Source organism: Gobius niger, assembly GCF_951799975.1.
Source record: "Gobius niger genome assembly, chromosome: 9".
Classification (NCBI taxonomy): domain Eukaryota; kingdom Metazoa; phylum Chordata; class Actinopteri; order Gobiiformes; family Gobiidae; genus Gobius; species Gobius niger.
This window is the reverse complement of record NC_136860.1, coordinates 2,319,091-2,331,419: the sequence shown is the minus strand read 5'-3', so window position 1 is coordinate 2,331,419 and position 12,329 is coordinate 2,319,091. Positions and strand designations below refer to the sequence as shown.

Genomic DNA, 12,329 nt, shown 5'->3' with positions numbered 1-12,329 from the left:
CTTCATCTGTGTCACTTCCTGTCGGTGTCCAATAAGGAAGTAAATCTAAAAACATCACGAAAATGGTCAAACTAAAGAAAACCTTAGTTTAGCAGAATCTTAAATATAATTGTGTTAACTGTTTGGCAATGTTTTGGCAAAAGTTATGGCCAAGTGAGTGCAGACACGCCTCAGAAACAATCTTTGATCCCAAATGCTCCGGTGCAGCTGGAGTTTAAACAACAGCAGTAACTTCAGGCTCTGCGGGGCTAAAGCTAAAGCCCATGTGTTTCTTGTTGTCACTATCGGATTTGTCTAAGAGTCTAGTTTCTTATTCAGTCCAGGTTTAGTCCTGGTTTTTAACCAGTTTACTGAAAGTCCTGGTTTAGTCCTGGTTTAGTCCTGGCTCAGACTCTGCCATCTCTGATAATGACTGAAGTGTGAGTAAGTTACAGCTTTGCTTCTGCGTTTGTGCTGAAGCTGCTCATGAGTTCAGGCTTTTTTAGACTCACTGTGGATCATTTATTGACGTTTGGAGAGAAAAAGTACAGAAAATTAGCACCGGAAAAAAAAAGTTTTTCGATACCGCCCCCTACCGGAGCTTTTCGGTCGGTACCAAGTAGGCACCGTTTAACGGTACCCAGCCCTACTCATAGAAGCCTATAATGCTAAAGGAAGAACACAGCCCAATATAAACGAGGAAAAGGAATGTGAAGCTGCCATAGGAGAGTTATGATAAATAAACCACGCCTCAGCCGACCTCTTTTTTGTATAAGCGACCCCCTCTCACAGTGGATTGAACAAGAGGGGTCCCAGGATCCACCCCTGGGGAACCCCACGGGTCAATCCCATTTGGTCTGAGACACAGTGACCAATCCAGGTTTTTAACCTCTCTACGTTTGTTAAGTGGTGACGTCACAGCTCTACTTCCGGGGTCGTTTTTGTCACATTTTGGTTGAGTTTTTGTCACATTTTTGTTGAATTTTTGTCACATTTTTGTTGAATTTTTGTCACATTTTTGTTGCATTTACATCCTTGTTTTCTTCTCATTTTTTGTGGCTGTTTTGGTGCTTCTTTCCCCAAGAAGCTTTTCGATTATAGGGTAAAACCAAACTGGAGAAAATGGGATCCGTTCAGGTGGGAGTTAAGGAGTTAAAGTAATGCTGGAGAAATTGGAGAAACGTAACGATGTAAATGTGGACATTGACCACAGTGTGAAAGCCTTACATTCATGTCAGTATTAAGGGAAAGTTTCACAGCGGCGTCTCTGAACGCTTTACCTCGGCGTCCTCCCGTGTCACGGTGGCAGAGTGGTTAGCCGGTCCCCTGCCCTCTCCGTGTTTTAATTTGTCCGTCGATCCCTTCCCTCGCACAAACATCTCCCTTATCTCTGCGCATACATTAAATTCTGTTTACGCCGCGCTTTTGGCCACCTCGTTTTAATCCCCGTGTCTCTTTGAAATCCATCATCAAGGCGTCGGGAAATCACAAATTTATCCAAAAGTGAGGGAGGAAACCGGCTCTTTCTGATGTGTCCGCGGGCGTCGGAGCGAGGGGTTTATCAGGCGGCGCAGAGAAACACGGGGTGGGCAGGAGTGGGGGGGGGGGGGGGGGAATCAAACGAGAGGCCGGACGTTCGGGACGAAGACGAGGCGAGGAGGAAGACTTTGGTAAAGTTTGGTTAATTGGATCAGAAATGGGATCCCAGAGGCCATGTTTCCAAACCTGTGGTCTGGGGGGGTGGGGATGGATTCACATTAGCAGTTTGTAAAAAAGAAAATGATGAATGGTGACGAACACAAAGGCACATGCTGTACCCATGAAACTACATTTCTTATAGATATTGTTAAATAAGTGTGGACAGAAACATGGAAACATCGAAGAGAAAGAGTCGTGGGAAATGTTCTTCTGAAGGAACAACTTCTTGATGATGTCTTTGGACTGAACCATTAGAGGAGAGTTCGGTAACTTAGGGACACATATAAAGCTGTAAATATTCCATAGAAATAAAATAAAACTTTAAAAAAAACAGTAGTTTTAGTTCTAGCTACAGTTTACATTTCACCATGTTAACCCTTAATCCTGAAATATCCCTTTAAGGCGGTTAAAGGGATATTTCAGGATTTTTGACATAGGGCCTCATTTCCTAGTTATCCAGAGTCTTGCATTAGCCTAGCACTAGCCTAGCGCCATGAAACTCTTCAAATATAAGGACTGCATGAATTAAAAAAAATATACATAAATATCTCCAGAAATCAGTAACACTCTGGATAACTAGGAAATGAGGCCTGATGTCAAAAATCCTGAAATATCCCTTTATCCAAGTACATTTTCTCCTGTTCGGTTTTACCCAAATTTAAAAACTTCTCAACCCGTGCTGACAGGCTATAGGCCAGTGTGCCTTCTCATTTGAAAGCTAAGACTTCTCTTTCATCGCATTTTTGTTCCTTTTTTTGTGGCTCTTTAGTCGTGTCCAAGATTTCATCTCATTTCTGTTGCTATTTTGACACTTTTTTTCCAAGAAGCTTTTAGATTTGGGCAAAGCCGAACTGGCTCAGGTTAAGGTTAAGAGGTTAATGAATACGAAGTAAGGAAAGAAAAGGCGTTTTAGGGGGACATCTTTCTAAAGGATATTCTGTATCACAAACTTCAAGACACTGATCAAACCTTCACTTTTTACCTCCTACAGTGCAGCTCGCCTGTAGTGAGAGTTTTATAAACAGGTCCTCTGCAGAGACTGGATTTTCCCCGTGTCTCCGCGGGAGTTTAATCCGTCTAGTTCAGGGGGGGTAATTAATTTTCTTAAGGCCACATAAGAAGCCTGAATTGAGTCAGTGCCGCACCAACAATAACTCAAACTTATTCTGCTCAACTTTATCCTGTTGTACATTACACTAAAGTGTGTATTTTGAATATCTGATACTGGTATTAAGTAGGACTATTATTTTCTGAAAATATTTAGCCATGTCAAGCCAAGGACGCGCATGTGTGAGCATCGTTATTTAGCTTATTCAACTTCTTATACTCGTTAAGTATAAGTACATTTCCCTGGGGACCAAAACATACATGGGGACTTGGGGAGTGTATCATCGGGGTCCATTAACAAAAGCTCCTAAATAAAAATATGTTTTGATTGGGAAAAATACTATTGAGGAAACTTTTTCAATGAATAAAGAATAATGGACACGTGTGGAATTCTTTCCTTTTATTTTTATTTAACACTAGTGGAGTGAGCATTCTGGTAGTTTCTTTAAAAAATCATAAATCTGCAAAGGAAAGGGCGAGACTTACTTTCCTTTTTTTTTTTTTGACATACTTTTGAATTACATCGAGGTGATTGAATCCTACAAGTCGTCGGCCGGATTCAATCACCTCGGCCCAGGTCTGGCCTAAAAGCTGCTGGTTTGTGTGTCGGCGAGAGCTGTACGTCATTCACATGTCAAAAAGTGTCAAAAACCGTCAATACGAGAGTCTGACGCGTGAAAACTAGTTAGAGAAAAGTGTCACCGCAGCTGTAAAACCTCTGGATTACAAACCACACAGAGGAGGACAGAGGCGTTAACATTTTAGCTAAAATAAAACGTAATCCCTCCATGAACAGGTCTCTGCTGTATCTGCTGTACATTAACCTCCTGCGGCCCGGACCTGGAGGGCTTTGTTATGTTAATGAGGCTGAAACTCAGCCCAGGACAAATCAACAGGCCGGTAATTATCAGGGATCAGCTGAGGTTCGGGCCGTTCAGTCTGAAACTCAGGTTGTTAGGACTCATAACTACAAAGACATTTACCCACATGTGAGAGTGGCCGTTAATAGAGGGGAGGAGCCAAACTAAACTCCTCCCTGTGGTCTTTATCTGGGCTGAACTGAACCTTAGTGTCACCGACAAAGAGGCGAAACGCTTGACGCTTCAACTACGCTTCAGGACAGACGACGACTCGAGAACCTTCACTGAAGATGGACAACTCCTGTGCGACTGAGAGCCTACACAGACATACAACACCAAGACTCTTTTCATAATCAAGATCTAGATCATCAAAGAGCCGATTCGCGGGGACCCTAGTGTACATGTATAAGGGTGTATACCGTGCGTTGATGAGGTACTGGGCTAGGCTGATGTTGGCGGGGACCCTAGTGTACATGTTTTAGGGCGTACCGTGCATTGATGAGGTACTGGGCCAGGCTGATGTTGGCGGGGACCCTAGTGTACATGTTTTAGGGCGTACCGTGCGTTGATGAGGTACTGGGCCAGGCTGATGTTGGCGGGGACCCTAGTGTACATGTTTTAGGGCGTACCGTGCGTTGATGAGGTACTGGGCCAGGCTGATGTTGGCGGGGACACTAGTGTACATGTTTTAGGGTGTATACCGTGCGTTGATGAGGTACTGGGCCAGGCTGATGTTGGCGGGGACCCTAGTGTACATGTTTTAGGGCGTACCGTGCGTTGATGAGGTACTGGGCCAGGCTGATGTTGGCGGGGACCCTAGTGTACATGTTTTAGGGCGTACCGTGCGTTGATGAGGTACTGGGCCAGGCTGATGTTGGCGGGGCTGCCCGTGATGGTGATCTGCCGCTCGCTCGAACCCTCCAGGGCGTTGGCGATCTTGATCTGAGCGCCCGACATCTGACGGATCTCGTTTATCTTCGAGCCCTGGCGCCCGATGATGCACCCGATCAACTGCAGGGGGCGACAAAAACAGGGAGAAAACTGTTATCACTGATTGAAATGTCGGTGACGGGGGAGAAGCTGAAAATTATTTGAAACAGGCAATAATCCTGGCTGTTTTCTTCATTCAGGTAAAGTCCATGTTAAATCAATCAATCTGATCTGTATCGGACGGTCGTGGTGAAGAGGGAGCTGAGTCGGGGCAAAGCTCTCGAATTATTGACCGACCTACGTTCCCACCCTCACCGATGGTCATGAGATCTGGGTAATGAAAAGGACGAGATCGCGGGGGAAATGATTTTCCTTTGTAGGGTGGCTGGGGGTGAGGAGCTCGGAGTAGAGTTGCTGCTCCTTCACGTTGAAAGGAGCAGCTGAGGCTCGGGCATCGTTCAGATGCCTCCTGGTCCCTCCTTCAGGAGGTGCTCCAGACATGTCCTACAGGGAGGAGGCCCAGACCCAGGACACGCTGGAGGGACATGTCTCTGTGGCCTGGTGTGGCCTCCAGGTCAGAACAGCTGGAGAAGGTCTGTGTGGATCGGGAAGTCTAGGCATCTTTGCTGAGACTGCTGCTCAGGCCCACCTTTATGTACCCCGAGACCTCAGGGCTAAACCCTAACCCTAAATCCCACAAAAAACCAAACCCTGCTTCTTCTACATGTATCCCTCTGGGTCAGGCTGGGATCTTTGACATCCATCCATCCATCCATCCATCTTCTTCCACTTGTCCGTTGCCGGGTCGTGGGGGCAGCTGTTGGAGTTGCACAAATCACACTGCACCAGCCCCTTATGGCTCCTCCTGCAGGTGGTGGGTCCACAGGAGGACCCATGGTTCTAACCAGGCCTGTTGGTCTCTCATAAGGAGCTTCTGAACTTGTCTTTTTCTGACCCGTCACCTATAGGACCTGTTTGTCCTGGAAGACCCTACAGGGGCACGAAGCCTACGACAACAGAGCTCCAGATCATTTCTTGGATCTATCTCAGGGAGGGGTCTCCTGGTGGCTCCCAGAGTCAGGACTAAACACGCTGAGGCTAAAATGTGGAACAGTCTTCATGAGGATGTGAGACAGGCCTCAGACTCTGACAATGTTCAAATCAAGTTATTTTCCCCCCGTGATTATGACACTGGAAGTAACTGATCTGCACTGTTGCTTTTTACTGTCATTAATTAACTTTTATGTTGATGTTTTATGGATTGATTTCATCGGTTTTCCCTCTGCGACCTGGCCCTGGATTAAAGATGGATGATCTGACTAACTTTTATCTTTAAATGCAAAACGTAAACACAGAGGTGGATCTTATTATGGTGAAGTTTAGTTGGTGACTCACGTCGTTGGGGATGGTGAGCTCGTGGGTGCTGGCTGGAGCGCCGGCGTCCAACCCTGCGGCACAAAAGACAAAAGAACGATATCTGACAGGGAGAGGGATTAGCGGCGTCAGGATTAGGCGCCATTCAAGACTCTGAGCTCCACCGGACTCCTGACGTCTGTGGGCGAGGACTCGGGACTCCGGGAATAATACCTTTATTAAAACACTTCCATGATCTGAGGCGTGAGGAGGCGCAGCTTAACCACTTTCATCGACAGGAAACTGAAGCGCTTTCATTCACCGCACACCTACAACAAACACGGCTGCTCTCAACTTCACTCGAGAATATTAGGAGAGAAAAGACGCTTTATTTGAGTTGGTGGAGATTTATATGTTGGAATAATACTGGTAATAAGGAGGACACATGAAAGCAAAATAGATGCTTTTATGGAACAAATCTGGGAGCAGGTCATTTGCAAAACTATTGAAAAGCTCTGACATAAAGTTTTCAAATGTTGTTCTGGAGCATTAATAAGTCGTCCCTCACTCCAATCCCTCACAAAACTACTGGAAATGTGGATGAAGGTTGAAGGTTGCACAAGGAACAAAAGGCTCTGAGTCGTCCCTTGGAGATAAGGCGAGTCTCCAGGTGGTCTCGGTGAAAACAAACATGATCGATTTCAGAGACTGCATGGAGTCTTTCTCAAGTCTCTGTGTGGTCTTTTAGCAGCCGTGTCCTGAAAACTAAATGTATTTGTTGTCCTCAAGCTGTGACGTCCCTGCAATGTATAAATGGACAGTCTGCCCCAGGGTCGGCTGTGGCTTCAATAACAGCTTACCACCACCGAGTGTGGAGTGAATGAATAATGACTACTATGGAGTGCAGGGGGGTCCAAACCTTTTTCAATGAGGGCCACGTACAGAAAAATATACAAACAACTGGACCGCACACAGTAGAGGTCAGATATATAACTTCACCTCTATTGTGTTAAAGTTAGCAAATTCAATAAAATGTTAATTATGCTTTTTAATTGAATATGCTTAAAGTAAAAAAAAACTTTTAAAAAACTGCCTTTGTCACAGCTTTCTATTAATGGATGTTCATTATTTTATATCCAATTAAAGCAGCACAAAGCAACGTGTTTACCTTAATAAATCCTTCCCGTAGTCCCTCTGGGGGTCTTTCATCTCCCCCTGGTGTCTCTGGCCAGAAAACCACACTTGCAACTTGACTGCCACCGGACCGGAGTCACCAATACACACTAATGGAGTCACGAAGAAGCTAACAGGCTAACGGGAAAAGCTAACTGCGGGCTAGCGCCACTTTAACAGTATTTTGCTTAGTACTGCTTTAAAGGGGCTAGATGCAAGTTAGCCATTTTATACTCACTACTGCCACCTCAGGTCATACGTGTAACTGCAGTTTCTATATTAAGCTCGTGCATGACGGCACTTCAGACCCGAAGTAACACCTTTCTGAGTGACAGTGCAGGATTGTAGAGGCAGTTCTGGTGAACAGGTCTGAGCTCATTCTACACATTAGGACATGGAAGAACATGTAGGGGGACGAAAATACATAATTTTGACATTTTTAAATTCCGCATAGTCCCTTTAAATTAAAAAAAAAGAAAATACAAACATAAAATATCATTTACATTTTCAGAATTCGCAGCAGGCCAGTTAAAAGTACTTTGGACACCCCTGATGTAGTGCTTTGAGGAACCTGTGACACAGGATTGTAAAGTGCAATACAAGTGTAAGCCGTTGTTATTAAAGCAGTACTAAGTAACTCTTCCCCCTAGAGGCCATAAGCGCAACTGCAGGTGTCGTAGCAAGTTACGATTTTTTTAACTTATTAATTGTCTTGGAGAGTAAATGCTACGCTGACAGGAAAGACAAAGGGACAGAGGGTTACTGTGCATCCAATTATACAACGGAGATTTTTTTTTCCACTCAAACTTGGCTGTAAATACTGTTTAAAGTGACGTTAGCCCGCAGTTAGCTTTGCCCGTTAGCATGTTAGCTTCTTCTTCGTGATTCCATTAGTGTGTATTGGTGGCTCCGGACCGGTGGCAGCCAAGTTGCAAACATGGTTTTCTGGCCAGAGACACCAGGGGGAGATGAAAGACCCTTCAATCATCCCATAAACACTTGTATCACCCCCACAGGGACTACGGAAAGGATTTATTAAGGTAAACACGTTACTTAGTGCGGCTTTAACCCCTTAACTCCCACCTGAACCGAGCACATTTTCTCCAGTTTGGTCCAAAAGCTTCTGGAAAAAAGCTGTGAAAAAGCAACAAAACTGAGTCGAAAACAATGATGGAAATGTGACAAAAAAGTGAGAAAACATTGACAAAAAAGTGACGAAAAATGGATGAAAAAGTGGCAAAAATGTCACAAAAATGTCACAAAAATTGACAAAAATGTGACAAAAAAAACTACAAAAATTTGACAAAAAATGACAAAAATGTGATAAAAAATTGACGAAAAAATGACAAAAATGTGACAAAAAATGACAAAAATGTGACAAAAAAGGACAAAAATTTGATAAAAAACTGACAAAAAAATGACAAAAATGTGACAAAAAAGGACACAAATTTGATAAAAAACGGACAAAAAAACTACAAAAATGTGACAAAAAAATTGACAAAAAAAACTACAAAAATGTGACAAAAAATGACAAAAATGTGAAAAAAAATTGACGAAAAAATGACAAAAATGTGAAAAAAAATGACAAAAATGTGATAAAAGATTGACGAAAAAATGACAAAAATGTGACAAAAAAATGACAAAAATGTGACAAAAAAGGACAAAAATTTGATAAAAAACTGACAAAAAAATGACAAAAAATTGACAAAAAAACTACAAAAATGTGACAAAAAAGGACAAAAATGTCATAAAAAATTGACGAAAAAATGACAAAAATGTGACAAAAAAATTACAAAAATGTGACAAAAAAATGACAAAAATGTGACAAAAAAGGACAAAAATGTGATAAAAAATTGACGAAAAAATTACAAAAATGTGACAAAAAAAAATTGACAAAAATGTGACAAAAAATGACAAAAAATTGACGAAAAAAGGACAACAATTTGACAAAAAAACAACAAAAATTTGACAAAAAAAAAAAAGACAAAAATGTGAGAAAAAATGACAGTCAATACAGTCAAATCACAGCTTATATTATTATCGTATGCGGCCCACGACCCAAAATGAGTTTGCCCCCCCTCCTGACAGACCTATCGGAGACCTGCTTGTTTTCACCTGGAGACTCGCCTCATGTCCAGGAGACATCTCGGGGACGTCTCTATGACCAGTGGCAGCTCGAGTCTCCAGCTAGTCTCTAAGCCCTTAGTATGTGCACAATCAGAGACCGTCAGTCGTGGTTAGTTTCCTCCGGTGAAATCAGGCCCTGAAAAAAAAACACAGTCACACACTCTCGCCTTCATTCACATCAGCTGAACTCAAACAGGTCCCGGTTCCGTTTGTTTCTCCACAAAATGGCGGCACATGTGATACTTTCTCCGCTCATCTGCTCGAGGGGAACCCGCTAACGCTCCGGTGTGGGTGCACGGTGGGTCGGGCGTGGGCAGGTTAGTAGGTGGGTCACAGTAGGGGCAGGTTTTCGTAGGAGAGTCGTAAAGGAGAGGAGGGGTACATACCGGGGAAAGCGGGGGTGCTCTGTCCCACGGGGGTAAAGGGGGGAGTCTGCAGGGCCAGCTGGTGCAGTTTAGTCAGCTGCTGAGGGGCAGGACACAGGGAGAGAGGAGCTCACAGGTTAAAGTCTCACAGCAAAGGAAAGGAAAGAAAAAAAGTACAACTCAAGAAGCCAAACTGCTGACGGTGAGGATCAGGGGGCGAACAGGGGGGGGGGCGGGGGCGGGGGGGACAAACACCGGGACAGTGACGTGGAAATCATACCAGTCTTTTAAAGCTGAGGAATTTACTTTTTTCTGTTTTCCTGTTTTACCCTGTCCCTGACCTCCCTCTGCAGGCGTCCACCCCCCAAAGTGCTGCCCCGTTTCCTCCAACCAAACGACCAAAAACAGGCGACAGTGAAGCTTCTGGGAGACCAATGCACAATAAAGACTTTGGAAACACATACACGTATAAAATATAGATCGAATCCACTTTAAAGCACCGTTTTCAAACAGAACATGTCTCCAAAGTGCTGCACGGAATGAAACGTATCTTTGGTGCAGAGTCTTGTTCGTCTCCTCCTGGGACGTTTGCCTTTGTCGAGGAGGCACTGAAGGCGTTTTATTTTATTGCAGGTTTTGAACCAATTTGAGCCCATAAACTTTCAACAAGAAACACAGGATATTTCTCATTTTCACAATAACAAGTTTATTTATTTCCCCACAGAAATGTATGTGGGCCCGTAAGTTCAAGAGCCCTTTTCTCACAGCCTTCATCTGTGCCTGAACTCGGACCACTCTGATCATCTCCCAGTGTACTTGCCCTTCTCCTACTCCAGGGGTCGGCAACGTCAGGCCCGGGGGACAAATCCGGCCCTCCAGCACAGAACCTCTGGCCCTCAAGAGGATTTTGAGAAACATTATGACACAAATCAGAAAGTACTTTAACATTTTTAGGGTTTAATGGGAGAAATACTGTCAATGCACCCAATTAGGTCATATATTATGCACAACTCTGGCATTTGTAGAAAGTGCACTGGAAAAATAATAATAATTTTAAGGAAGAAATGACAGAAACCTACATGAATTAAGAGATTCAATCTAAAGTATGAGTAGATTTGGTCTGGTCTTAGATCAGATAAAACATCTTTTCACCAATGGAACAAGTCATTTTTCTCTTAACTCAGATTATATTGTATCATTTCAAGTGAAAAACAAATCTGTTTAAAAGTAAAAGTTCATTTGTCTGATTTCAAAGTGGGTTTCATGTTTGTTCCATTGGCATCTGCATTTGTATCTTTGTCTTAGATTAGTCCAAACAGACTCAAATTCAACACAAAGAACCTTTATTCAAGCAATTTTAATTCATTTATCTCATTTAAGATGCTAATTTTTCCAGTGTGTTGCTTTACTTTGGCCTAAAATTGGCGGCTTCGGCCCTCGGTCATTTTACAATGAAAAAAATTGGCCTCCGTTAAGAAAACTTGCCTACCCCTGTCCTACTCTCTGGTTGCCCCCGTGCTATCGAGAGAATAGGGTCATGTGACCGCGTCCCGCCATTCGCCGCTGCAGGAGTCGACTGCCAGTGCCGGACCACGACATACGAGCCGCGCATTAAGGGAAATGTGGACTTGGCCAGGTTTTTCACGGTTGACGGCGAGCGACTGAAACAGGATTCAAGCCTAAAGAAGAAGAATCACCTGGAGATTCCCACAAGGAACCCCCCCCCCCGACCTCCTGCTCTGTCCCTCACACTCACTCACTCCTCCCCATGGGTCACTACTTCCCCTGGACATTCAAACCTGCCCCTGGGTCGGGACTGCGGGACTGTGTATGATCTCTCTTCTTTGTAAATACTACTGTGACCTATTGTTTCCTACTCGAACGACCACTCTCAATGTTGTCTGTTTTGTCTAACCTTTGTACATATTACATGGTACCATCAAAAATCAAGTTACCGTCTTACCGTCTTCTAGTCCGAGCCCATTCGGAGAGCCTGAAAGGGAATTCTATTGCATCGTAATCATAAGCCCCCAATATGCTAGTTTGCGTAGTTTGCGTAGTTTGCGTAGTTTGCGTAGTTTGCGTAGTTTGCGTAGTTTGCGTCGTGGAGGGACAATTTTCATCATCACCAAAACACCCAAGGGCCGAACCTCAACATTGTAGTAAAAAACTATATTCTGCAAATGCCAATGTTGGGATCCACCATTACCCTCGGATGACGAGCCGAGGACCCAAATAAAACTGTCATTTGTCATATATCGTATCAAATATTGTATTTTCCACACAAGTTTTTGTTAAACAAGCTGTAGATTTCCCTTTAAGACTGAAATTAGACTGAAATTATGATCAAAATTATGATCAAAACAACCCAATACAATTTTAACAGACACATATAGTGTTTCCATGCAGTTTCGGATGGAAAATATTGAATACAAATTCTCTATAGACTCACTAAAAATGTTGCCATGACCCGCTTTTGGGCCCCGACCCACCAGTAGAGAATCACTATTTAACATTATATGACCAAGAGGGATGTTCAGACAGGACATTTTTAAAACACTGACACTATTTCTCGCATTTTAAGACTTACTTTAACAGGTATTTGATCTCTTATTTGCATAATAATATTTCTCAAAACCATCTTGGGGACCAGAGGTTCTGTGCTGGAGGGCCGGATTTGGCCCCCGGGCCTGACGTTGCCTACCCCTGCTATATAGTGTTATCATTTATTTAATTT

General features: G+C 43.6%; 1 protein-coding gene across 2 annotated transcripts in view; it reads right to left on the bottom strand.

Moving 5' to 3' along the window:
- The window catches only part of LOC306967790 (poly(rC)-binding protein 3), an 89,804-nt gene that overhangs the window by 2,467 nt on the left and 75,008 nt on the right, over positions 1-12,329 (bottom strand). The window contains exons 14-16 of one of the 2 annotated variants that reach the window (XM_079562974.1): positions 9,614-9,689; positions 5,970-6,022; positions 4,486-4,655 (exon numbers count right to left, since the gene is read on the bottom strand). In XM_079562974.1, coding sequence (XP_079419100.1) covers positions 4,486-4,655; positions 5,970-6,022; positions 9,614-9,689 — 299 coding nt within the window. Of the gene's footprint in view, positions 1-4,485; positions 4,656-5,969; positions 6,023-9,613; positions 9,693-12,329 lie in introns of both variants that reach the window. The other variant, XM_079562973.1, reaches the window with a different exon arrangement.